The sequence below is a fragment of the Pipistrellus hanaki genome (assembly GCF_964339955.1).
Source record: "Pipistrellus hanaki genome assembly, chromosome: 12".
In the NCBI taxonomy this organism is placed as follows: domain Eukaryota; kingdom Metazoa; phylum Chordata; class Mammalia; order Chiroptera; family Vespertilionidae; genus Pipistrellus; species Pipistrellus hanaki.
Window position 1 is genome coordinate 19,932,054 of NC_140514.1, and position 26,100 is coordinate 19,958,153.

Sequence of the window (26,100 nt, forward strand, 5' to 3'; positions counted from 1 at the left end):
TGGACTTTCATCACAAATGCAAACTGTTCTATGGAAGGGTCATGAAGAGATATGGTACATAAAGCCCATAATCATTATTCTCACACTCCCAAAATCTGGGCTCTTTTGGGAAATGATTTCCAGAGCAAAGTTCACCACTTTCCTCTACTTTCTGAAGAGAAATCCTACCTTTTTAAGAAGAGAACAAATCTGTTGCCGCACTCCTGGGGACTGACTGTTAAGATTGTATGTGATAAAGAATTGAATCCACTGCATTTCTTCTATGGAAACAATTTCTGTGCTTCGGTTACTTTCGCAAAGCAAGCCTAGTGTATCTATCCGTACCTAAAACACATCAAGCAATAACATGTTAATTTTTCAATGAAATAAGTGAAGCCTAAACCACCTGACACATTTAATTTTTTATATAGGCTACCAAAGGAAAAAAACAACACTAAACGTGAGTTTTACCCATACGTACTACAGTAAGGTTTCCTAATCCCAAAGATCGTGTGGTTATTGCCTATAAAATTATTTTATCAAATGTGTAGATTGGATATTTATTAAACAATCTGAAAGATTCTTATTCCACAATAATGTTCAACTTCATTATTTTTATTCTATTTCCTCAGGGACCACTTTACCCCAAGAACCCCTCCCACACTCTCAGATTAGTCATGTACACCTACTCCCATTCTGCACACTCATCTCTGTTTGCATTAATTTCACTTCCTTGCTGAAGGTTCTAGTTGCCAACTGAATGAAAACTGAAGCCTTCAGCCTAGGATTGGAGGCTTCCATAAAATGGACAAAACACTTCACTCCTGCCTAACAATTTCCTTAATTATCCTCCCATCCTTGGTTGTCATTCTGTGGGCTGCTGCAATGCTTCCTCTTCTAATTAAATTCATCACTTTCCTAATCAGCCACCACTGCTCTGATCAGTCTCTTCTCCTGAGTTTCCGAAGACCTTACCCGTAAAGGCACTCTTTTATCTGTATTTTTTTTCTAAGAGTCTCTAGTTGTTTCATGCAGGTTTTCTTATTCCTTCAACTAAACTCCAAGAAGCCTGAGTACAAGGTCTTCACTTTTCATTCTCTATCCATCATCCTTATGAACCCCTTAAAACAGTGATGGGCACCACATAGGGGGCTCTGTATTGGATTGATAAGTGAATAAAAAACCAGGGAGCTACTATATGTGTGAAGTGCTAGTTCTTCTGTTGACTTACTTGGCAGTGCTGATGAATTAAGCCCTGCTTTATTTTTGCACTGGACACAAGATTCCTCCAGGCATCCGTTGCAGACTGAAGATGTCCATGAGCTCTAGCTGTTCGCAGACATGCCATCAGCGCTCCCAGAGCCCCTCTACTATGAGATGACCCTAAAGATGGAAGAGATTGCTCTTGTTTCAAAAGCAGTAACAAAGACCGGTACTGTGCTATATAAATACTTCCACAATTTTCATGTTTGTAACTAACATTATATTTCAAAAACCACAATGACTTATTTTTATGTATAGGAATCAGACTTTTCAACTACCTTATAGTTACTCTTTGAAGTATTGAAAGTTTTTAATTATCTTAGTTGTAAATATTCTTAAAATGATTGATGTAGGGTGCCAGATTCCTGCTTTGCTAAACAGAATACAATAATACTAGAGATCCGGTATTATTCATGCACTGGAGGGAGGGTCCCTCAGCCCGGCCTGCCCCCTCTCATAGTCCAAGAGCGCTCAGGGGCGGGAGAAGACCCAGCAATCAGGAGAAGGCAATGCCCCATCACACCTCTGCTGCTGCCACTGCTGGCAGCGCAAGCTTCAGCTGGCCCTGGTTACCTGAACCTTGGGCGGCCCTGGGCAGCTGGGCAGCCACCATCCAAGGCTTGACTGCACCTCGGGCCAGCCCTGGGCAGTTTGGGGGATGAGGGGACTGGGGGCTCCAGAGGCAGTCATGCGGAGGAGCTGGGTCCAGCCTTGTCGTGAGCCTGCTGCCCTGGCAGGGCTGAGGGGACTGGGCGCCGCCATCTGTGGCTGTGGGTGCCGCCATCTTTGAGAGCAGGACAGTCAATTAGCATATTCCCCTCCTTATTGGCTGTGGGTGCCGCCATCTTTTGTGATGGTGTGAGGGTCAATTAGCATATTCCCTATTTATTAAATAGGAGGATTAAGATTTGCATTATGAATAAGGATCTTAATTTTAGATATTAATTACTGAATTGTGCTGTAATGCAGTGACTCCTTCAGAGTTACAGTTTCCATGGGATGCTTACCCCTATTCTAAATTATTACAGATGGCTGTTTCCTGAGGTCATGCCTCTCAATGTTTTGTCTTTTTTCCCACAGGCAAAAACTTGCCACAGCCAATTTACCTGTTTAACCTTGCCAAAACAGTTTTCAGTTACTGTTTTTATCACTTCAATATTTATGTAAAACACACAAACTTTTACTCCATTCTGACAACCAAATAACAAATAAGAACTTGACAAAAGAATTTAAAACCTAGTGCAGTAGTCCTCCTTTATCCACAGTTTCACTTTCCACAGTTTCAGTTACCTACAGTCAACCATGATCCAAAAACATTAAATGAAAATTTCCAGAAATAAACAAGTCACAAGTTTTGAACTGCACACCATTCTGAATAGCGTGATGACATATAGCACAGTCCCACTCTGTTCAGCCCACGATGTGAATCTTCCCTTTGCCCAGTGTATTCACACTGTGTACCCTATCTGCCATTAGTCACTTAGTGGCTAAATCAGTTAGGACTGTTACTATATCACAGTACTTGTGTAAAATAAGTAACCTTTATTTTACTCAAAATGGTCCCAAAGCAAAGAATAGTGATGCTGACAATTCTGCATGCAAAAGAAAAGTCGTAAAGTGCTTTCTTTAAGTGAAAAAAATAAAAGTTCTTGACTTAATAAGAAAAAAGATCGTATGCTGAGGTTGCTAAGATTTATAGTAAAAATGACTCCATGAAACTGTCTAACTTATAAACGTTATCATAAGTATGTACGCATGGGGGAAAAACATAGTATAAATGGGGTTTGGTACTATCCATAGCTTCAGGCATCCACTGAGGGTCTTTAAATGTATCCCCTGCAGATAAGGAGGGACTACTATAATAAAAAACAAAAACAAAAAACCCTCATAATCATAAATGGAATCAATCCTAAGCTTGTAGAAATGACTTGAACCAAAAAACTCTATTCAGCTATGTACAGTAACATTTGGTTTCAATCTGAAATCCTTAATGTTAATATCCTTCTTTACTATTTAAACTTGAGTATAGTCAATATCTGGCTGAGTAACTATATTTAAGAATTCTAATTAGAAATTACTAAAACAAAAATTCATTTTCTTACCATTTTTAGCATCAGCAGAAGTCTGAAGAATCTTTACCATGTAGCTTAAGCTTTCAGGGTTGCAATTCAATAATTTTGGCAAGTAATAATCAATCACATAAGATTTTTGATCCAGACTTCCTTCACACAGTATGTGAAGGAGAGGAGAAACCCAAGTCTCATGCCACTGATCAATCCAAGTACCGTCGACAGCCTGAGATTTCAAATGAGTCTTGTGATTTTTAAACATGGCTTCTAAGAGGTCACTTGCATAAGGAACGAGTGACTGATCTCCCATCACCTCTAAGATCTGCGATGGAATAGTTTTAGCTAATGCCAAAATATGTTCGGTTCCTATGCAATCTACCAAACAGCCAAGGCATATGTACTTTCCTTTAATATGCCATTCCAACTGCAGAAGACTCTTGGTCAGTTCAAAAATGAAATGATCAGCGGCCAAGTCTGATTTTTCTAGCTTTGACTCTGCAACAGTGAGCTGGTGCATTTGGAGAATGTTTCTGAATATGATTTTCGTTTGGTGTCTCAAAGCATCCAATGGATGTTCCCAGTGGGTATAGACATATTCCAAAAGTCTTCTAGCTATGCTTGAATTCCCGTTCAGACTGTCCTTGAGGCTTGGGGAACTTGATTCAAGAGCATGTATGGCTGAGCTAGTCCAAGATGCCAAAATTCTAGACAGAAACATTTCTAGAGTTGATTCCTTGATCCTGAAGAAAAATGAGCTGTATTATTATAAAGTGACTAGGAAAAGAAATTTCACGTTATAATCATTTAAACTTTAGAGATATAAAATACAAAGAATGATCAGAAAATCCAATCATTATTAAATGTACAAAAATTATAAACAAGACCAAAAAAGACCTCAAATTTGTATCTAAATCTATTCATCTTGTAAAATAAATAAATAAATAAATAAATAAATAAAAAGACACAAGGAAACTTTTGGGGGGTGATGTAAATATTCATTCTTTTGATTGTGATGATTGTTTCACAGGTATTTTAAAACACATTGAGGAGCTAGGGCTAGGAAAAGTTAGTTGGAATGAGGCTTCTGAAAATATTCTGAAGTTGATTATAGTGATAGTTGCATCATCTTGTGAATATATAAGAAAACCTTAAACAGACACTACAAATTGTTTATTTATTAGTTTGTTGTAAAATAACAAAATGAATAAATTTTAAAATATGCACAAAATTTAAAAATATGTACAATTTTAAAATACATATAGCCCTAACTGGTTTGGCTCAGTGGATAGCATCGGGCTGGGTACTCAAGGGTCCCAGGTTTAATTCCAGTCAAGGGCAGGTACCTTGGTTGCGGGCACATCCCCAGTAGGGGTGTGCAGGAGGCAGCTGATTGATGTTTCTCTCTCATCAATGTTTCTAACTATCTCTCCCTCTCCCTTTCTCTCTGTAAAAAACATCAATAAAATATATTTTTAAAATAAAAATATAAAAGTACATATAAACTGAAAAACATGCAGTTTACTTTAGAACACTAATTTTCTCCCTTTATCTACATGTTCATTATTAGCAAACTGTATCTATGGTTTGACCTGTGAAGCACATGAACACTTTCAGGAATTATGGCAAGAACATAAAAACACAAAAAATAAAATATAATTCAATGAAGTCAAAAGACTGGGGAACAGTTCTGGCTCAGGTGCTTCTTAGAAATATGCTCTTAGCCTAAAGCATTTACTTTTCTAAAGCATTCACTTTACCCATTCAAGAAATGAGGTTTCCTAACCCAGCTATCAGACATGTAAAGATCACACTGAATTACCTATGATAAAGTTGCTTAAAACTATAATGCACTATACATATGGAAACATTCTCCTAACATCTCATTTTTTCTTGTTCTACTCTCACACCCACTTCATTCCCTTTCAATTTAACCAACCACTTTTCATTGAATTACTAAGTACGCTGGCTCAGTTGCCATCTTTCAAATGTCTGACAAGCAAAACAAAATATGAGACACCAGCATCAAAACTCACTGTGAACTCAAGGTGAACAGAACATGCACAGTATTCAAGAGCAGGGCCTCCCCACTCGGGCCCATCCTGCCATCCTGCCAGTCCAACATGGTGAGCGTCCCCTGACACAGGAACAGGAGGGCTGACTCGGAGACATCAGCACAGCAAAGGCTCCTGCAGGAGTGCACAAACCACTCCGGGGCGCTCGTGCAGTCCACAGAACGGAGAAGCAAACTACCGATCTGAAAAATATAACAGAGCTAATACATGTAAAGCCTCTAAAACTTTTCAGAGATATTTCAAAATACAAATCCAAAACTCTTTTCCCTCCTAAACAACCTAAGAAATGAACCTAAAGGTGAGAAAGCCACAGTGTTAAGATTATTATAACAATAGAGAACAAATAAAATCTAAGTACATGAACCATTTTGCTGATTTGAATGTACTGGTAGAATACAACACATCGCCACCTGGAGGTGGATGAGCTTAACTAATGCTTTTAAGAGATGATTTAGAAAGAAAATTTTTAATTTTATCCAATAATTACTGTGTGATCTCAGAGCATGGCACATATCTATTTTGCATAAAGTCAGGCAAAGAGCTAAAATAAGTTTCTAGACAACACAGTAAAGGAAAAAAACTGCTAGTAGTAAATATAAGGATTGTGGCCCAAATTATCAAATTATACTCTCCATATGATCAAGTTCACTGAACAGCTGATTCTAGCATGCTTCCTGTCTAAAATACAATACTTGGGTTATTCTTAATAAAAAATTCATATTTATAGCCGAAACCAGTTTGGCTCAGTGGATAAAGCGTCAGCCTGCGGACTGAAAGGTTCAATTCCAGACAGGGGCATGTACCTTGGTTGCGGGCACATCCCCAGTAGGGGGTGTGCAGGAGGCAGCTGGTTGATGTTTCTCTCTCATCGATGTTTTTAACTCTATCCCTCTCCCTTCCTCTCTGTAAAAAATCAATAAAATATATATTTTTTTAAAATTCATATTTATAAAAAACGTATTACTATAATATATATGTGGACATTAACCTCTGAATATTTTATAATACTGAGAGAACTGAACAACCAGCTCTAGAAAAAACTAGAAGAATGCATATAAAAAAAGTTGATAGTGATTATCTTTGTGAGATGAATTTATAGGTAACTGTTGTGTTATTTCTGCTTTATCTGAATTTTTGCAACTGCCTCTTATATATGAGAAAAAAGTCATCAGAAAGATTGTGCAAAAAAATTTAATTCATTTCTTTAAAAATATTTTTAAACATGCATCAAACTACCAATAAAATTCAATTCTAAAAAGGAGAGGCACTCACCAAGTCAGGAATCTTTTCAGGTGGATGAAACATAGCCTTAATAAAAAGAATAACAGCTAATCCAGATGTACTCTGAATTGTCCGCAAGAGGTCATCTATTTCGCAAAAAAGTAAATAGCTTGTATTAAATAATGATGGATATTTGGTACAGTAGAAAGAGCAGATGCTGCAGAGTAAGAGCCCTGGGTGCAATTTCCAGCCTGACTACTTCTAGGTGAATCAGCCTTAGAACTCAGCTCCCAGGGACTCAGCTTTCTCTTCTGTAAAATTGGAAAACATAACTCCTATCTGACAGTTTTTATAAAATTTAAATGAATTATGAACACAAAGACTTTATGCTCAACTCATAAATACTCAATAAATGGGATTCCTTCCTTTCCCCTCTAACATCCAACCTTTCTTCCTCTTCATCTACTGTCCCAACACATCTAGCAGCAACATCGTTTGTCCTCTCCCCTCCCCCAATGCTTCTGCATCCCAACCCCATTACATTACTTTTTCTTAGCGATTTCAGGGCTTCTGTAAAGAGCTTGCATCAGGGCTAATTACAAGCTCTGCTATCATTAGCACTGCACTCAGTCTTGACTTGCTATCTTCATTAGCCTCTGGTTTGTCAGAAAGTATACTAAATAATAGGGTGAATTATTTAACCTGTTAAAAGATTATAAATACCCACTATAAGTTGCCTACTAATTAGCCCTTATGTCCTTTATCCATGTTAAAAGAACTATGACTTTGATTGAGGCATCCATGTGCCCAGCCAAAGGCAAGATAATTGCTTCCTTAATCTTCCTTGCAATTAAAGGTAGCCAGCCATATGAGGGTTCACACCAATGGGAGGTAAGCACAAATTTCTTGGGTACTTTTGATTTCCTCATTAAAAGCAAAGATGCAACTGGCCCACCTTCCTAACTTAAACAGAGACATGCTGCCTGAAGCTACAGCAGCTATATGACAACCACGAGGCAGCAAACTTGTGGAGGAAATCTAACATGCTTAAGGGCCAAAAAGCAGAAATACGTGGGTTCTAGACTGTCTACAGTAGTTCTGGATCACCTGCTCCTGAGCTTCTTCTTATGTGAGAAGGAGGGGAGGCCCATATACTTATGTCCAGTTTTCTGCTTATAGCTAAACACTTTACTGATACAGAAAACTTTATACGCCTTGGGAAAATAGCATTAATTAGATGCCATCAACTTTTCACAAAAGAGGCTACCTTATATTAAAATCATGTCTTCTCTGCATTTCACCAAGTAGTCATTTTTTTTCAGGTTTAACAAATTTCTCTTTTAAAAGCAAATATCCTCGGAAGTCTATGAATTATGTCTTAATAAGAATAACTCTCCTTTTATATCCTTTCATAATAATGATGTCTTTAATTTTAAAAAAAAGTTTTATTGCTCAAACGTGCAGCTCGAAACACTACCATTTAGTCTCGTCCAATCTTTAAAACTTCGATATGTGTCTAAGTGTCTTTTAATCAACATGTGCCCTCTCCACCCCTTTCTTTTTGTTACAATTGCTCTGAGGAACTCTGGCCTACAGACCTGTTAAGTTACCCACAATCTGGATATTGCATTTGTTGACTCCTGATGTTCCTCTGTAATTCCTGAAAATTGGCAGATGACCTAGAAATGGGACCAGTCTCAAGTTCAATCCCCTTGTTGGTAAAAGCAAGACTCTAAGGGGCACATTGTGTCTGGTGATATTCTAACTCTATCATTTCATTTTAATTTATTAGTTGAAATACTCTAATCAGAAGACATGTCTTCTCTCTGTTTGATTTCCCAGAGGTACAGTTCACATGAACAGAAGCAACGTATGAGTATACTAGTAAAGAGGCATAATGACCGGCCTCACAATGACTACTGAGATAAGGAGAAAAGTGTGGATTACACCAAACTTTCCACACCTTCCTTCAAAATTTGGAAATTTCTTCTCCGGAATTTTCTTTTGCTACTTAAAGTCTGTGGCCTTTCAACACTAAGACTGTTAGGTTTTCTTCTTTGTATATAATACATGCACACATTTAGAAAAATCCTCTAACCTTATCCCTTGGTGAATTGGCACATTTGAAAGAAAAAGCATTAAAACCTTGTAATCCCAGGCCTCTCCCCAGTTTGAGGGGCTGAGGAAGTTCTACATCTCTGTTAAGTATCATATATTTCATACCATTAGCAGCAAAAATTGAGTGACAATTATAATCATCATTTTTTTACACTTACCATCATTTAAAAACTTGGTAAAAATACTCAGCAGTTCACACATACTCTGCCATGTGGGAGAACTGGAAATGTTTGAATTAATTCTCTGGAGGCCTTGAACTTTCTGTACTAACGTTACTGAAACTCTAATGCCTACCAATAAGTCATTCATCAACTGCGTTTGAACAATATGATTTCCAGCAAATTTTCTACAATGAAGAAAAGACATCATTACAAAAGAAAAGCCAAATAAAAATGTCACCATTTCTATCACTCTTCAAAACAGCACGTTCAATAAAAGGGAATGTTGAAGTTTATAATTTGTTACTAATTTTTAATTTGTGACCAAAGCAGCAAACAGAAAAAAAGCAACTTGGAAGAAATGGAAACTATGTCAAGATAAAATATTTTAAAAAGCTTTCATTAATATATATCTTCAGAGAGATTATAGAGAGTATTTCATCCACAAACTAAGAACAGGATGCTATGAGAAAGAAACTTTCAGGTAACCCAAATCGGTTTGGCTCAGTGGATAGAGTGTCGGCCTGCGGACTCAAGGGTCTCAGGTTCGATTCCGGTCAAGGTCATGCACCTTGGTTGCAGGCACATCCCCAGTAAGGAGTGTGCAGGAGGCAGCTGATCAAGTTTCTAACTCTCTATCCCGCTCCCTTCCTCTCTGTAAAAAAAATCAATAATAAATAAATAAATAAATAAATAAATAAATATTTATTTATTTATATTTATATATTTTTAAAATATATAAATATATATATTTTTTTTATTTTTTTTTTTTTTTAAGAAACTTTCAGGTAGAGAAAAGAGTTCTTTCCTTTCTGCTTTGGCTGGTTTTTCTCAGTGGTTAGAGTTACGGCCTGTAGACCAAACGGTGGCATGTTCAATTCCCTGTGAAAAAGTACATAGCCGGGTTGCAGATTTGATTCCCAATCCTTATTGGGACTGGTGTGGGAAGCAACCAATCAATGTGTAACTCTCACATTGATATTGATGTTTCTCTCTTTCTCTCTCCCTCTCTCTCCCTCCCTCCCTCCCTCCTTCCCTCCCTCCCCTTCTCCCTGAAAATCACTGGGGGAAAAAATACCTTCAGATGAAAATTAACAACAAAATAAATAAATAAATAACTTCTGCCCTTTCTCATTTAATCTCTTAGTAACTTATATTTTTTAAAAATTGAATGTCAAACCTCCAGAAAATGAATTTAAATAATCTGGTCTAACATTTATTAAGAGGGATAGAAAGGAGCACATGGTAGAACTTTTAAAAAATTTTCTTTGTACAAAGATAATGTACAAGTACAAGTATGCACAAGCATGCAAACATGTAACACTTGCCTATTTTCTTCTGTGATTTCAATTAAACTCTTCTGTAGAAAATGAAGCACTGAAAGGAAAAGAATATAATGACAAAACAGAATTTAAAAACTTTGAACTTCAGAAAAAGAAAATATTTTAAATCAGTTACCTAAAATGATATCATAGTATAGAAGTAGAAATTTAAAAGAAAGGAACATGATATACCTTAGTTTTCTGCAGTACTCTACCTATTGCCAAGAAACTTAAAAGAACCTGTTCCAAAATATGACTCATACAAGCAGTCACCTCTCAGAATAAAGTAAAATAATAGGACTTACCATTTTCAAGAAGATTATTAACACTCGTTATACCTGTGAGAGAGAAAATTAACACTGATAAGAAGCTTCAGCACCAAAATTAACATCACTTAAAAACAATGATGTAGTGACTGGTATTAACCAGGAAAATTATTAGAAAAGGGCTGGCTTACCCAATTTAAAGTTCTCCATACAGGAAGATATATTGTCAATTACTTTCCTATAAGAGTATAGATCAGTTGTATTCAATTCTTTCTGAAGACGAGAAGTAAAACTTTGTATGGCCTCAGTAAGAAAAAATTCAGGTAGGCAATTCAGTGAGCTAGAAAAAGAAGCAAATATTGAAATCTTGACAACTCAGTAGTATAAGGATATGTGAAGAAGGGAAGGAATCATTACACATGAAGGAATTATTGAACCAGACCTTCACAATACTGCCAGAAATTAACTTAAGACTATCCTCAACAGAGTGATATTACCAAAACATCATATTATTCCTCTACCTCGAATCACCTAATAATGTCCCACCCAAAGTAATAACCAAAGTGCTTGCAATGACTTTTAAGACAGTGTTGATCTGGTCCCACCGTTACCTCTCATCTTGATCCTTGTTCACTATTTCTAGCTACATGGTCTTCCTTTGTTCCAACAACATGCCAAAGCCTTTGCTCTTGCTATTTCCTCCACCTGGAACAGTTTCCTTCAAATATAACCAAAATTCATTCCCTCATCCCTTTTGAGTCAATTTCAAATATCACTCTATCAGTAACTTAGCAAAGACATCTAAAGTGACCACTATGTTTTAACTCTATCCCACATCCCATCCTTGGGTTTCCCTTGCCCTCTTCTCAGCTTTATTTTTCTCCACAGCACTCATACCACCTACTCCTATATATTTTGCTTCTTTATCTTGTGTATTTTCTAAATTCCTGTTAGAATGTAACCTTCATTCTAGACTTATTCACTGTATCCCCAAAGCCTCGAAGAATACTTTGACACATAGTAGGTGATCAGTAAAAACTTACTGAATGAATAAATTAAATTTTACATTAATTAATCTAAATCAAAACCAGTAGGCATTTTTTTAAATCTGGCTAAACAGTCCTGAAGTTTTTCTAGAAGAAAAAAAAAATAAAAATGGAAATATTCTGAAAAAGAAGAGCCACTAGAGCAAGCATGTCAAACTCAAAGGCTAACACAAACAAATAAACATTGCATGCAGCAAATATGACATGCTAGCACTAGAGGGATATCTTGCTCTGATATATAAACTACATTGTCAAACTATAGTAAATAGCCCTAACTGGTTTGGCTCAGTGGATAGAGCATCAGCCTGTGGACTGAAGGGTCCCAGGTTCAATTCTGGTCAAGGGCATGTACCTTAGTTGTGGGCACATCCCCAATAGGAGGTATGCAGGAGGCAGCTGATTGATGCTTCTCTCTCATCGATGTTTCTAACTCTCTAACTCTCTATCCTTCTCCCTTCCTCTCTGTAAAAAAATCAATAAAATATATATTTTTTTAAAAAAACTATAGTAAATAAAAGTGTGGTTTTTCTGTATAAACAAATAATCCCAGTGTAAAACCAAACCAGGGAAAAGAAATTTTTAATATTGATTATTTTTTATCTAATTGAACATTTATATGGCCCAATTCCCTTCCTTTTTCTCTTACCTTGCCAAGACTTTCTTCAAGGGATTCTTTATACTCAAAGAAAGATAAATGCCTGCTAAAATATCCAGGCAACTTCTAATAGTGGGATCACACATGCCGTTTTTATCTGCCTTCTCCAGTAAAGGAATAATCTATAATCCAAAAAATTCAAAGTCATAGTAATTTTTTAAAATATAAAACATAACAAAGTAACATGGATTCAACTACTCTTTTTATTCTCAATTATAATGTGAAACTAGAGGCCGAGTGCATGAATTCGTGCATGGGTAGAGTCTGACTGGCCTACCCCTATTGGGGCCGATTGATAAGGCAGGCTGGCTGGTCAGCTGGGGGGAGAGGACATGGGAGGTTGGCTGGCCGGCCCCACCCCTGATCAGGGTGAGGGTGAGCCCATTGGGGATTATTGGGGGCAGGGCCAGCTGGGAAGAGGGGCTGCGGGTGGTTGGCCGACCGGCCCTACACCCTGGTCAAACTCCCAGTCTAAGTCCTATTCGAGGGGACAATTTGCATATTAGCCTTTTATTATATAGGATATTTTCTACTCCACACTGTTAAACATCTATTTCAGTTTTTATTAACATGCCCCCAATTCCCACTTTACCCTCCAGACCCACTTCTATTGAGAATTACAGACCTGCCAATGACTTAAGCTACAGAAATTCTGTAGCACAACTGAAAAACCAATAATGCATTTAATTGCTTTCCAAAAAAATATTATGCAAGTTCAAATGATAAATCCTAATATTGAAATACTAGTAAGGACAGTCTTTACATTTTAAATTAACTTTTTAATGTGCCTGCTAAATAAGTTTAAAGATTCTGATTAACAGAAATCATTTTTTTAAAATTTATCGCCACAAAAGGTATATTCAGTTTTCACATTATCCTATCTACTTACAGCTCCAATGGTGATAAAAACCTGAGTATGGCTTCTGTTGCTACTTTGAATAAAAAGACATACAATAAACAGAAAGAAAAACCTAGTATTTAATGCTACATTGATATTAAATAATCAGGACTCAAAACTTAACAATTAATTTTAAAAGTCCATAACATGCATCCATGAATATCAATTTGGCCTTACCTGTTTAACATAACGGATTTGTGACACTCCATCGGTGAGTTGTACACAATGTAACAGCAAAGAAGCTAGATTTTCTCTTTCCACATCAGCCAAAGCTATATAACATACACACAAAAAATGTCTTTGTTGATTTAACAGCATATGGATATGAGTTTGCCTTTGTTATGCATTCTATAAAATTTAAGTATTTATAAACCCAAAACACCAGGCAGAACTTAGCCTGAAACAGAATTTTAAGAAAGCCATTTTATATCGAAAACTGAATATAAAGAACATGGAAAAAAATAGATAGCAAGTTTGCACATTAGGTGATATGAAGTCCCAGACATAAAATACTCTATTTGCAACCTAGAAAAGAAATAGTCAGAAATCACTTACTTCTCAAAGTTTCAAGGTCCTGATGACAAACGGTCAATGCAGTAACTTGTATTTCTTTCTTCTTCTTCACCACCATTGTGAAAGAAAGGAGTCCCTGCATGAAAGAAGAGTTTAAGGCATTGTCCTAATGCAGTTCCTGAACCTGAGCACCATGGACATGTTAGGCCAGATAACTTTTTGCTGTGGGGTTGTTGTCCTGTGCACTGCAGGATGATTAACAAATCCCTGGCCTGTACCAACTAGATGTGAGTATCGTCTTCCTCATACCAAGTAGTGACAACCAAAAATATATCTCCAATTATTGCCCCATGATTCCCTGGGGAGCAAAGCTGCTATCGGCTGAGAACCACTGGTCTAAGGATTTCTGCTTTGAAAAAGAAAAACTTTTTTTTAAGCTCAAGAAGAGTTTATTATTGTCTACAGTTAATTTTACCTCCTATAAGCCAGTCTTTGTATTTTAAAATACAGCAAGCCTTCACTTTAACAATAACAAAAGAAACTAGCATGGTTTTCCAAAAGTAAAGGCTATCTAACTAACCTCAGTAACTTCTTAGACTGGCAGATCAGGAGACATCATAACACACTGTCTCCTGATTGGTGCAAAGTATTTAATAAAGAAAAAATGTGCATGCTGTCCTTGTGAGTTTGCTTTTAGTGAACAAACAAGAGTTTATTTTAGTTACTAGGGTTCATCATGGACTGAACAAATGTACTTGAAAAACACACACTAGTCATACCATGCCATCTGGAGAGAAGTCACTAGGGAAATGCCACACAGGGTTCTTTTCTTGGTGCAGTTAACATTTTTAGCAATCTATACAAGGCAGACATCAGAGGACATAACATAGTGAATTTATAAAAGAATGTAATGTTGATTTATAAAAGATACAAAGCTAGGAGGACATGTTGGATGATGGGATCAGGATTAAAAAAAACAGCCCAATGAACTAGAATACATTTACCAAGATGAACTAAAAATAAATGTAAACTGCTGCATTTATTGAATAGATTAGAAAAACATAATATAGAAATGCAGAATGAGGGTACAGGAGGAGGTGAAATGTGACTTGAAACAGTTCAATATGTTGTTTGAAGCAGCTCAATGTGAGCCAACATTGGAAGTCAGGTGGATTAAGGGAGTGCATGATCCCTTGGTCATCCCACAAGTCAGGTGACATGTAAAGCATTAGGTGCAGAGACAGAGGCCACATCTTAAAGATCCGTAATAAATAATGGAGCTTGCAAAGACCAAACAGACTTCTGAAGGGTCTTGAAAGCACCACCTTCAGAGAAGAGCTTAGTTAACCAAAGGTGGTCTGGAGAAAAGAGATTAGGTGTCTTAAATGGCTCCTGGACTGGTTAGAAGAAAGGGGTGTATAATAGATGTCTTTTGTATAGAACAGAAAAAGCACAAGCTTCAGGGAGGCAAATTCCAGCTCAATTCAAAGGAAGACCTCCATGTTCCAAGTATGGAATGGGCTGTTTTTTCAACAGAGAACTCCCAAAACTGGGAATATCTCTTTTCATTTGCACTCCTGTTTATAGCCTCCCAACTGGTCTCACTTTCACCCTTGCTTCTGAAAATTCCATTCTCTTCACAATCATCCAAGCAATCTTTTTTAAAAACTCAAATAAAATCTACTCTCTCCAGCTTTCCAAAGGCTTCCAATTACATGTGGAATAAAATCCAAACTTGAAATTTTGGCCATCAAGGACCTAAATATCTGGTCCTGACTTTCCTTCATTTCAAGTTAATCTTTTTTTCACCATCTCAGAGGCTTAGCTCTTCCTGCTACTCTTATTCCTATCTAAGGGGCATTGCATGTCCTGATACCTCTGCCTGTTAATGCTCATTTCATCAGATCCTTGCATGTTTCTTTTAGAATAACCCCTCTAAGAGAACTCTTCTGTGACCATTCTATCTAAAATGCCACCATTCCTATCCCGGATGGATAGGTCAGTTGTTTAGAACATCGTCTGACACTCCAAGGTTGTGGGTTCCATCTCTGGTCAGGGCACATACAAGCAACCAATGAATGCATACGTAAGTGGAACAACAAATTGATGTGTGTGTGTGTCTCTCTCTCTCAAAATTAATTTTTAAAAAGTGTTTAAAAATAAGTAAAATGCCACCATTCCTACACACACACAAGTTCCATTACTTTTTCTTCATAGCATTTACTGCTACTTGGAATTACACTGACTGGATTATTTGCATACTGTCTGTGCTCCCTAGCAGTAAACTCCATGAAAGCAGCAACTTCCATCTGGTTTGTCCACTGTTTTAATTCTCAATTCCTAAAACAGTACCTGGTGCAGAGTAGAGTGCTTAATAAATATTAGGTAAAAACATGTGAATTAATGAACAACGATTTATCAGAGATGTTCTAGAAGTGGTGCATGCCTTTCACGGCAGAAAGGTGGACTTCCTAGTATCTAAAGTATATTCTACATGTATGTGACAAGCTATTCCTGACACTAATGAACTGTGGTCCAAAATTTGCAAAAGGAGATATCAATATAGCAATGGCATGTGAAAAGCCACTTAACAGAAAATAGTAATAAAAATGGAGATCCTTGGTCAAAGTTTAGAAGGGACAGAGAAAGATAACTGGGAAGACTATTCTCTGGTACATGGGGAGCAAGTTTGCAGCAGGATTTGATCTTGGAAACCTCGAGACCATACCAAAAAAAAAAAAAAGCGACGTGCTTATGTGTGCTCAATGGATGCCCACACGTTTGTCCCGATGAACGCTGCCTCCCGCGTAGGAAAAACCCGGCGTCCACCGCAAGGCACTGCTTAGGTGGCCAGAAGATGCTCAGCAAAGTACACTCCTCCTGGGTTCCCGGGCAGCTTCCCTTTGCAACGCTCCTTCACTCCCATCTACATCTTCCTGGCTGACTCCCACACACATTCTCTAAGGCAACTTTCGAACCGTGTGGAGTCCGTGGAATGGCAGGTGAAAATATATATATATATATACATTGGTTAAAACGCTGTCTCCCAGGAGACCTAAGCGACCAGCAATCAGTTTCACGACACTAGAGTCTCGCGATGCTAAGGAACGGGAATTGATGTCAGTCACCTGGCGGCCCCTCACCCGGCGATGGAAAGTCACGCGCAGCCGCGGGTCTGGGAGACAGGACGCGGCGGGAGAGCCAAACCTCGTGCCCGTGGGCGTCGGAGAAGAGTCGCCTCCGCCTAGATGAGTCCCGGAAGCTCGTGTAGTTCTATGGTGTTTAGGTGGTTCTCGACGTGGTCTGCCGTCTACCGGGTCACAGCGACGGGAGGGAAGCTAGAGGACCTGTAGGAGGAGTCATCGCGAGAATTGAGCTCACGGAATCCTCCAATCAGGAGTCCGGAAAGGTCTTGATATTACCGGGAGGCGGAAGTCAGAGTGGGGACTGGGACTCCGACCTGAAAGAGTGCGCTGTACCTTAGCCCGACTAGCCTAGCTGGTTGGGATCCGGCCCACCTCAATCCCGGTAGGGCAGCTACAACTGGGGTTCCCCCCCCCTGCTCCCCCCACATCCCAAGTGGTGGGAAACACCTTTTGCTCCACGCAGACACTCCAGCCTTCTCCCACTCGGCTTGCTCACGCACAGAGGGGGAGAAAACTGCCTCCGCGAGGAGCCTAACAGTGTTCAAGCCTGCAAGGCGCTGCGGCCAGCTGCTCCCTCAGCCTTTGGGGAGATCCCTCTGGTGAATTGCACCCCGATCGTCCCTTCCCTCAACCCTCACGGGATCTGCTCGCCTCTGTTCTTGCAGCGCGGACTCAGACCTCCCGTCCCAGAACTCCTGGGAAGTCTGGCCCTACCACACAACATTCCCCAGCGCCCCTCCAGGTCCCAAAGAGAAGGAGTTCTTACCATTTCCAACAGCATGGATGGAACTGGAGAGCATTATGCTAAGTGAAATAAGTCAGGAAGATATTACATGATCTCACTCATTTTTGGAATATAATGAACAACAACAACAAAAAACATCCAGAGACACAGAAACGTTGATCAGACCATCAAACCTCAGAGGGAAGGTAGGGGAGGGTGGGAGTAAGGGGGAGAGACCAACCAAAGGATTTGTATGCATGCATATAAGCATAACCAATGGACACAGACAACAGGGAGGTGAGGACATGGGGGGGGGGGGAGATAATGGGGGGAAAAGGACACATGTAACACCTTGATCAATAAAGAAATTTAAAAATAAATAAAAGAATTGGAGGGGGAGGGAAGCCTGCAAGAGTAGGTAGGGGGGTGGAGCGGGATTTGATCTGTAGCCAGAAGAATTTTGACGAAAATTAGAGAAGTATTCTAATTAGAAGTATTGAATGAGCTATTGTATTGAATCAAGTGTATTGATTCATTCAGCAAATAGATAAGTGCTATTGTCAGAGTGTTGCCAGCCGCTAGCCTTGAAAGTGACCCACTATTTAGAATGCATATTTTACACAGAACTTTAATAATAAATACAAAACTTAAGTGCCAAGCACTACGCTAGGAGCTGGAATGGGGGAAAGATCTGGCATAGACGCTGATGCTTTGTTCAATTGCAATTAATTTGCAAAACAACTGAGAAACATTACAGTTCCCCAAACCTTTAGTCACATTGGTGATCTTAAGTTTTTATTATTACTTTTCTGAATTTTATTTCACCTTCCCTTGTTTTTCTTTGTAGATTTGCCACATTTGTATGTATCACCTTGGAATACCTTATTTTGTTTGATTTTGAGCTTTTTTCATGGAATCGTCTTCCCTGGGACTTTACTTCCTTCAGAATTGCTTTTGGCATTCACTCACATAAAAGCAAGCCTCTGTATTTCTTTCATATGCTGTTATCCAGTATCCCATTGCTTAATATACCACATTCATGTATTCATTCCTCTCCTTTGGAGATTTAGATTGTTGATAAATGTGTGCAGAACTTTCTCTACAGGGTTGTTTTTATAATATTTTTTTTAACCAGGATAGATAGTAAATACATTGAGCCCGACCAGCATGGCTCAGAGGTTGAGCGTGGATCTATGAACCAGGAGGTCAAGGTTAGATTACCCGTCAGGCACATGCCTGGGTTATGGGCTCGGTTCTTAGTAGGGGTATGTGAGACAGTCAGTCAATGAGTCTCTCTCATCATTGATGTTTCAGTTTCTCTCCCCAACTCCCTTCCTCTCTGAAATAAAATATATTTAAGAGAAAAAAAGAAATACATTATACCTTGAACCAAGTACACATAAATATTTGCATATATACAACTATTTTGTTTTGGGAGAGTCAAGCAAAATTATGCTCCAGAAACCGGTACTGTCATCGTCAACAAATTATTTAGTACAGGTTCATGGTGGGAATTTTAATAATTTCACAAGCCAAATAGCATACAAAATAATATCCCTTAATAAACCAATTTAAAAAATAACATACTCCAAATAATGACAGGTTAATCACACTATTGATCCAGACCAGAAAAGATGAAGGAAAAATGTCCACATTTAATATGAGGTGTACCTTTTATGGGGAAGAACTCCAGGAAAGAAGACAACTAACCAAGAGCTGATCTCAAGCTGTCAGTGCAAAAGCACTGCACGCAGTGGCTAAAGAAAGACTCCCCAAAGATGTTCGTGTGATCATCTTATTTGGTACAAGGGACTTCACAGATGTGATTAAGGATTTTGAGATGAGATTATCTTGATGTACCCAGATAGGCCCAAATACAAGGGGGCAATTTGGAATTTAGACTGCAGTCCCTTATTTTGTGTTGGATCACTGGGTGCCTGACATAGCCCACACTTTTAATCAGATTTGAACAGAAGAAGAATGGCCACTTGGCCAAAGTGAAAGTGGATGAAGTGGTAGGTTTCGTGTGTCACATGATTACCGAAGCTCCTCCCCTTGATACAATGCCTGGTGAGGTCAGACTCCTTCACTAGTTGGGCTGCAGTTGTATTTCTCCAGCACCTGAGTAGCAAGCTCTCTGCACATTCTCGACACACATTTTTTATCACCACCTTTCAGTCATACGTGGTTCTAGTGGATCAGGGGCCAGCTGACAGCGATGATCTCTTGGGGTGAGGGTAGGATGGCTCAGGCCAAGTGGGAGCTGCCGCTACCGTAGCCCAGGTGCATGTAATCCTGTACCAACTTTCTTGGTCCTCTTCCCACTTTGGCCAGTGGTGTGGGAACGGGTGAATTCCAGCAGTGAAGTGACCATCCCGCAGCACTGTGAAAAATTCATCCAAACTCAGCTGCTTATTCCTGCTCTCAGCACAGATAAGCAAGAAAGGCAGGAGTTGAGGATTCTTGGAAAGAGAAATACTGTATTTTCTGCACCCCAGCATGCAGAAATCTTGGTGCTGTTCCAGGAGTAAGAATAAACTCCAGAGGGCCTTGGACTGGAGTGCCCACATGTCAGGACATCCTCCTTTGAGACAGTCATTCACACCAGCCCCTTAGGCAAAGTCCCTACAGGACTCGGTCTCTGTCCCACACCCAGAGCTGGCCTGGACTTGGGAGGAGCCACAAGTGGTCCCTCCTCTTAACCCCAGTGACCTTCATTTACTCCTCTCAACAGACCTGCGGAGCATATAGGACTGGGAGTCTCATTTTATTGATGAAATGTGGTCAAATGGAACAAATGGCCAGCGTGCAGTGGTTCTGATGCTTAGTCCAGGGCTCTTTCCATTATATCCCAAACTCCTCTTTTTATATGCAAATGAGGACAAGCATGTGGTGACATTTCCCCACAAAGTGAAACGATGCCATAATTACAAAGAGTTTAGGAATTAATGGTACTAAATGGGTTTCATGTTAAATTCTGAAGTATATGGCCGAGGGTCAGATTTCCCAAGTGTCACCCCTGCCATCTGGTGGTCAAGTGACAATATAACTGAAACAACTGAACACTGATACTGTCATCTTATTAAAGTTACACATGACCCCGAGGTAGGGTGAATGATTTGAATATGAGGCTCTGGCTTTTAGGGCCTGAGATGACAAAATAAAATGTTAAGTATACAAATAAAGGTCAGAGGTTTTTCACAATTATTTCTGCTCAGGATGAGGAACCTCATAGTTTACAATGGAAGAGTCCCTTCATCCATTTATTCAACAATATTTATTAAACATTGTCTTAAATTGGTTCCCCAGGAAGCAGATTCTAGGCAGAGATTTGCGTGAGGGAGGGCTACTGGAGAGCACTCTTGAGAACAACCCTTGTAAGGGATTGAGGGAAGCAATTGGTCAGAAAGGTTAGAGCTGGGATGAATTTGCCACAGAGGCTTTAGCCAATCCTACTGGGAACTCTGGAGTTGACTTGGCAAGGGACAGAACCTCTGTCCTGCATCAACTAGTTATTGGATCAGACAGTAAGCTATAACAGCTGACACTAAGAGCATCTGGGGAAATGAGTGCCTCGATCCCAAAGGGGTGAGGGGAGAAGGGATCGGGCAACACATCACAGCATCTATTACAGACCCCTGCTATGTTCTGGGCCCTGTGCCATAGTCTAAGGATATGATGTTGAACAAAACAACATCTCAGTTTTCCAAAGTTACCCAGGGGTGCAGAGTTGAAGAATCGACAAACCAACAAATGTTTAGAAAAAACAGGAAATAGCCCCGGTTTGGCTCAGTGGATAGAGCGTCGGCCCTCTGACTGAAGACGGGTCCTGAGTTCGATTCTGGTCAAAGGCATGTACCTGGGTTGCGGCTCGATCCCCAATAGGGGGCGGGCAGGAGGCAGCTGATCAATGTTTCTCTCTCATCGATGTTTCTCTCTATTCTTCTCCCTTTCTCTTTGTAACAATCAATAAAATATATGTTAAAAAACACACAAAAAAGAAACAGAAAATTATATTTCAGAAATTATATTTCCGAAAGTACATTTCATAAGCTTAAACATCAAAGAAAAATCCAGGCCTTTTATTTTTTTTCAAATATATTTTTATTGACTTCAGAGAGGAAGGGACAGAGAGATAGAAACATCAATGATGAAAGAGAATCGTTGATTGGCTGCCACCTGCACATCCACCACTGGGATCGAGCCCACAATCTGAACATATGCCCTGACTGGGAATCGAACCGATGACCTCTTGGTCATCCGCTGAGCTACACCCAGCTGGGCCATGCCTTTTATTGAAGGCAATTATGAAGGCTGAAAATATTTGAGGTGAAAAGTGAGTTCACTCTCCGCTGGTATAAAATTGAAGAAAAAAAATCCAGTCAGAAACAGTTCTGGAGAAACTTGCCTGTGAAACATAACCAAAGCAGTAGGAGATTACTGGACACAGATGATTACCCTTGTTCATCTGTGAGGGACTGTGGATCCCTTCAGCTCTCCCAAGAACAGGTGATGGGGCTTTTCTTCTATCCTGGGACCTACACGTGTTCTCAGCTATCGGGATGGAGGGCGGCCTGTAGGCAGGGGCATGCTGGATGCTGATCTTTGGTTGTTTTCCCCAGACATAGCATATTGGTGCGATCATGAAGAGCAGCTCCTTGGTGCTTGGTTAGGTGGGGCAGGGTGGTCTTAATGCTGATTCCGCTCCTGCCCATTTGGTGCCCACAATCCAATCCCATTGCCCCAGCCATTTCCTCCTGCACATTTGCTTCTCTCCCCTCTTTCTCCACCTGTGGAACCTTTATTTCATCTCAGAGAAAAGCACTTGGATTTGCCTGTTACCCCAGCCTGGCTACTTAGGACAATGAACTCTATATCTTGAGCCTTTAGGGCTTACATATTTGAAATACACAAAACTTTCTCTACCACAAATTTCAGTAAAATCATGTAGGACTTAAAAAGCCCAAAACTGCCTTCCTTGCCCCCTGATTTAGCTGTGGTGTCCATTCTGAGGCAGGACAGATGGAATTGTGCTACAGGTTTGGGTGGAGCCGAGGACCATCATGGAAGTTCCTGTTGACAGTCCTAAAATCTCTTCACAGATTCAGATGCTGGCCTTCAAACGAACGTCTCCCTTTGGATGTCCTTCTTCAAACTCTTGACCTCTTTTTGCCTTGCTTCTACCTAACTAGAGTTTCCTTCTGAATTCTCTTATCCCAATTGGTGACCTAAGCAAGCGAAAACTCTGAGAGTCTTTCCTCCAACTCCACTTTCAGCTGACTAATCATCAAGTTCAAGACAGCCCCTGTTTGCTGTCACTACCCCCATTTCAAGACACTGTTAACAGCCTCCTGACTTATCCCTGTAGAGTTTCTTGCCCTTAGCAATACTGACATTTTGGGCCTGGTAGATAGATAATTCCTTGTTGTGGGTGCTGTCTTGTGCCTTGCAGGATGTTTAGTAGCATCCTGGCCACCATCCACTAGATGTCAGTAGCACTCCTTAGTCGTGACAATCACAAATGTCTCCAGAACAGTACTGTGTTGAGCCGGATGGGGACCTGAGGCAGAAGGGAAAATGTGTGCCTTATAGACACTTACCAAAATGCCCTCTTGTATTTTGAGCCAAGTGTAAAAGTTAATGAAAGTTCTACAACAACAACAAAAAGACAGAATTCACTCCATGCTGATGTAAAATTTGAAGGAGAAGGAGAAGAAAAGACACCCTTAAGCCATTCCAGAGAAACTTTGCAGGGCCCAGTACAAAATGAAAGCACAGGGCTCCTTCTTCAAAAATGATGAAGAATTTCAAGACAGTTGACAGGAGGGCATTAAACTAAGTATGGGGCCCTTCTAAGCATGGGGTCCTTTGGAGTGGGGACCCCGTTTAACTGCATGGGTCTCACACGCATGAAGCTAGCTCTGAACCCCACATTACCCAATCTACGTGATAGGAAATGGAACAGCTTTGTCGGCCCTGGGAAGCTTGCGCTGATTGAGAACAACTGTTCTCATTGCACAATAACACAGAGCCTTCAAACAAACAACGTTGTAAAGTTTTGGCATTAACTTTGATTTTTAAAAAACCTTGCATTGAACACTGTTTATCTTGATTACTGAGGATCTTAGCACCCTCTTAACTTTTTGCACCCAAGGTGAGTTCTTCCCCAATCTGCGCCCCACTCCAGGCTTTGTCAGATGTTCCCTGCTGATGTAGAGCAGTGGTTCCCAAACTTCGGCCTGTATCACAGTCACTTGGAGGGCTTGTTTTAAGAGACTGGGTGACTTTTAAACACCCTTTAATGCAAATCTGCTGTTGTCATCCTTAGAAACCTCCTTTAGTCCCCTAGATTGAGCGAAGTGGCTTTACGTTAAGCTCCCATTGCACATTGAGTATACCTCTCTGCTAGCATTTAACTTTGTATTGAAATGACCTGTTCTGTGAATGTCTCCCTCATCAGATAGCAGGATCCTGGAGGGCTGGGGTTATCTTCATTCCTCTAGTCCCTGTTACAACTGTGACAAACAAGTGCTCCAATAGCATCTAATAAACTGAGCTGAGAAAAAAGAATTAACCTCAAGTGACAGGGATGCTGGTGAACAGCCGAGTCTTCAGAGCCTTGAGGTTTGAGGGTCTGACTAATAGTTATAATTGTTTATAACAATCTAACGCTTTTTTTTTTTTAATGCAGAATCAACCCTTAATGTGTTATTGGTAGCCTCTAGACCCTATTGATACAATATTTAGGTAAGCTAAGAAAGCAAAAGCTAGAAAAGAAAAATGTGAAGTGTTAGAAATTGTAAGAAATGCAGTAGAAAGAAAAAGCAGCAGAATAGAATGATCTAGAATGACACAGGTAGGAAAAGAGCACAAGAGAAAACTTCTTAAATTCAGGAGTGTATTTTTCCACTAAAAGATAAATTTTATCATGTTAAGATTCTTCGGTAGTATCTATTATACTGGGAATATTTTAATAAAGCAGTTGGCTTTATTGCTTTAAAATAGGTTTAAAGAATCCTATATAATAAAGAGCTAATGTGCTAATTAGACCGAACAACTGGACGACCTTCCAGACGAAGCCAGGGCTGTGAGGGCTGAGCCACTTGCACGAATTTCGTGCATTAGGCCACTAGTCATTTTATAACAGAAAAGAATAGCATTAGACTTCAAAGTACAGAGCTACCATATGAAGCTGTTTAAGTTAAAAAAATTTTTTGGATAGTTGGCTTCTGATGTCATGGAAAAGATGAAATTCAAAATCCCTCAAAGGAGAGCATGAGCTGCAATCTGCCATGGAAATATTGGATGTCTTTTAGGACAAAGTAAACCAAAATTCTGGCCTAAAAGTATTACCCATTAAATTTAAAGAAAGGAAGCCTCGTGGCAATGATTGAAACTTCAATATTTCTGAGAAGAAAATGTATTTGTAGTGAGTTTCCAAGATGCTGAATTCCATCATACATCTTCGATGTTTTCCACACCTTTTTAAATACACATATTCTTGTTAGGGAGATTGAATGTAATCTGTCTCATTTAAAATTATGACTATACATTTATGAAATAGGATGTCGGTAAATACGGAAGTGCTACTTCAAGGAAAGACTTGCTGCCCAGACTGCTGAGAATTTAGTGAGCAGACAGCCTCCAGCTGTGACTCCTGCCAGTGTTTCCTAACCTGTGGCCATGCCCAAGCACACACCCTTCCATCCACTCACTGATAAACTGATGGCATTCCCATGGCATTTCCTGAGGCTTTGGGGAGCCAATATCAAAGTTCTCTCTCCAACTTACATCGTACCCTTCAAACAGGATGTTGGCCCCTAATAAATATCATGCATGCCAAGCCCCATCTCAGTTCCTGCTTTCAAAGAAAAATAATTAGTGACAAATATTAACAAATTTATGAAATGAGACACATTTGTGGTTCTTCACTTCTTTTTCTAATCAATTATATACACCAGCAAGGGGTGTGGTGTTGCAGGAGGCAGTTGATCGATGTTTCCAACTCTCTATCCTTCTCCCTTCCTCAATGTAAAAAAATCAATAAAAAATATATTTTTAAAAAATAATAAAGTATTATTGTATCTAGTATAATGAAACATTATATTAATTGCCAAAGTAACCAACTTTTCTTCAGACACAAAAGAGAACTAGAGAATTAAAAAACAAAATCTGTTTACCTGGTTTTTTTCTCCTTCAGCACTTATTTCATACAATTTTAACAATTAACTAAAGTGTGTGTGTGTGTGTGTGTAATATCATTCAATGTATTAGCATGTTTTGTTCATTTATTGCCCATTTAAACAATAAAGGGCAACTTAAAATTATGTTTAGTGACCAGGTTTTGTATTTGTTTCTTTTTTTAGAAGCCGTCTATGTATCCAAAGATTATTTCTTAATTAATTTAATCATTTGTCTAAACTTTTAAAGTTAAAGCTCTGGAAATTACTATAATTTACTTGACATGTCAAATCTTTGTGATTTGAAGCATTGTCAGAAATGCGTAAAATTAAACCCTTTGAACAGACATTCATTATCATCCTATTTAGTTGAATACAATTTTATACATATAATTTTTTACTTAAAGCAAGTTATGAAAACAGTGGTAATTTATTTAAGAAGTGTAGGACATTTAAGAAGTTTGAATCAA

The 26,100-nt window shown here is 39.2% G+C and overlaps 1 protein-coding gene across 4 annotated transcripts in view; it reads right to left on the reverse strand.

The window, feature by feature from the left end:
* The window catches only part of THADA (THADA armadillo repeat containing), a 279,146-nt gene extending 261,511 nt beyond the window's left edge, over positions 1 to 17,635 (reverse strand). For 3 of the 4 annotated variants that reach the window (XM_084901468.1, XM_084901466.1, XM_084901469.1), the window contains exons 1-13: positions 16,709 to 17,635; positions 13,623 to 13,716; positions 13,245 to 13,339; positions 12,161 to 12,291; positions 10,660 to 10,808; positions 10,508 to 10,540; positions 10,209 to 10,257; positions 8,881 to 9,068; positions 6,656 to 6,750; positions 5,345 to 5,565; positions 3,345 to 4,051; positions 1,211 to 1,362; positions 169 to 324 (exon numbers count right to left, since the gene is read on the reverse strand). In XM_084901468.1, the coding sequence (XP_084757594.1) occupies positions 169 to 324; positions 1,211 to 1,362; positions 3,345 to 4,051; positions 5,345 to 5,565; positions 6,656 to 6,750; positions 8,881 to 9,068; positions 10,209 to 10,257; positions 10,508 to 10,540; positions 10,660 to 10,808; positions 12,161 to 12,291; positions 13,245 to 13,339; positions 13,623 to 13,698 (2,052 nt within the window). In that variant the 5' untranslated portion in view covers positions 13,699 to 13,716; positions 16,709 to 17,635. The remainder of the gene's footprint in view (positions 1 to 168; positions 325 to 1,210; positions 1,363 to 3,344; positions 4,052 to 5,344; positions 5,566 to 6,655; positions 6,751 to 8,880; positions 9,069 to 10,208; positions 10,258 to 10,507; positions 10,541 to 10,659; positions 10,809 to 12,160; positions 12,292 to 13,244; positions 13,340 to 13,622; positions 13,717 to 16,708) is intronic. The other variant, XM_084901467.1, reaches the window with a different exon arrangement.
* Positions 17,636 to 26,100: the final 8,465 nt, after the last annotated feature.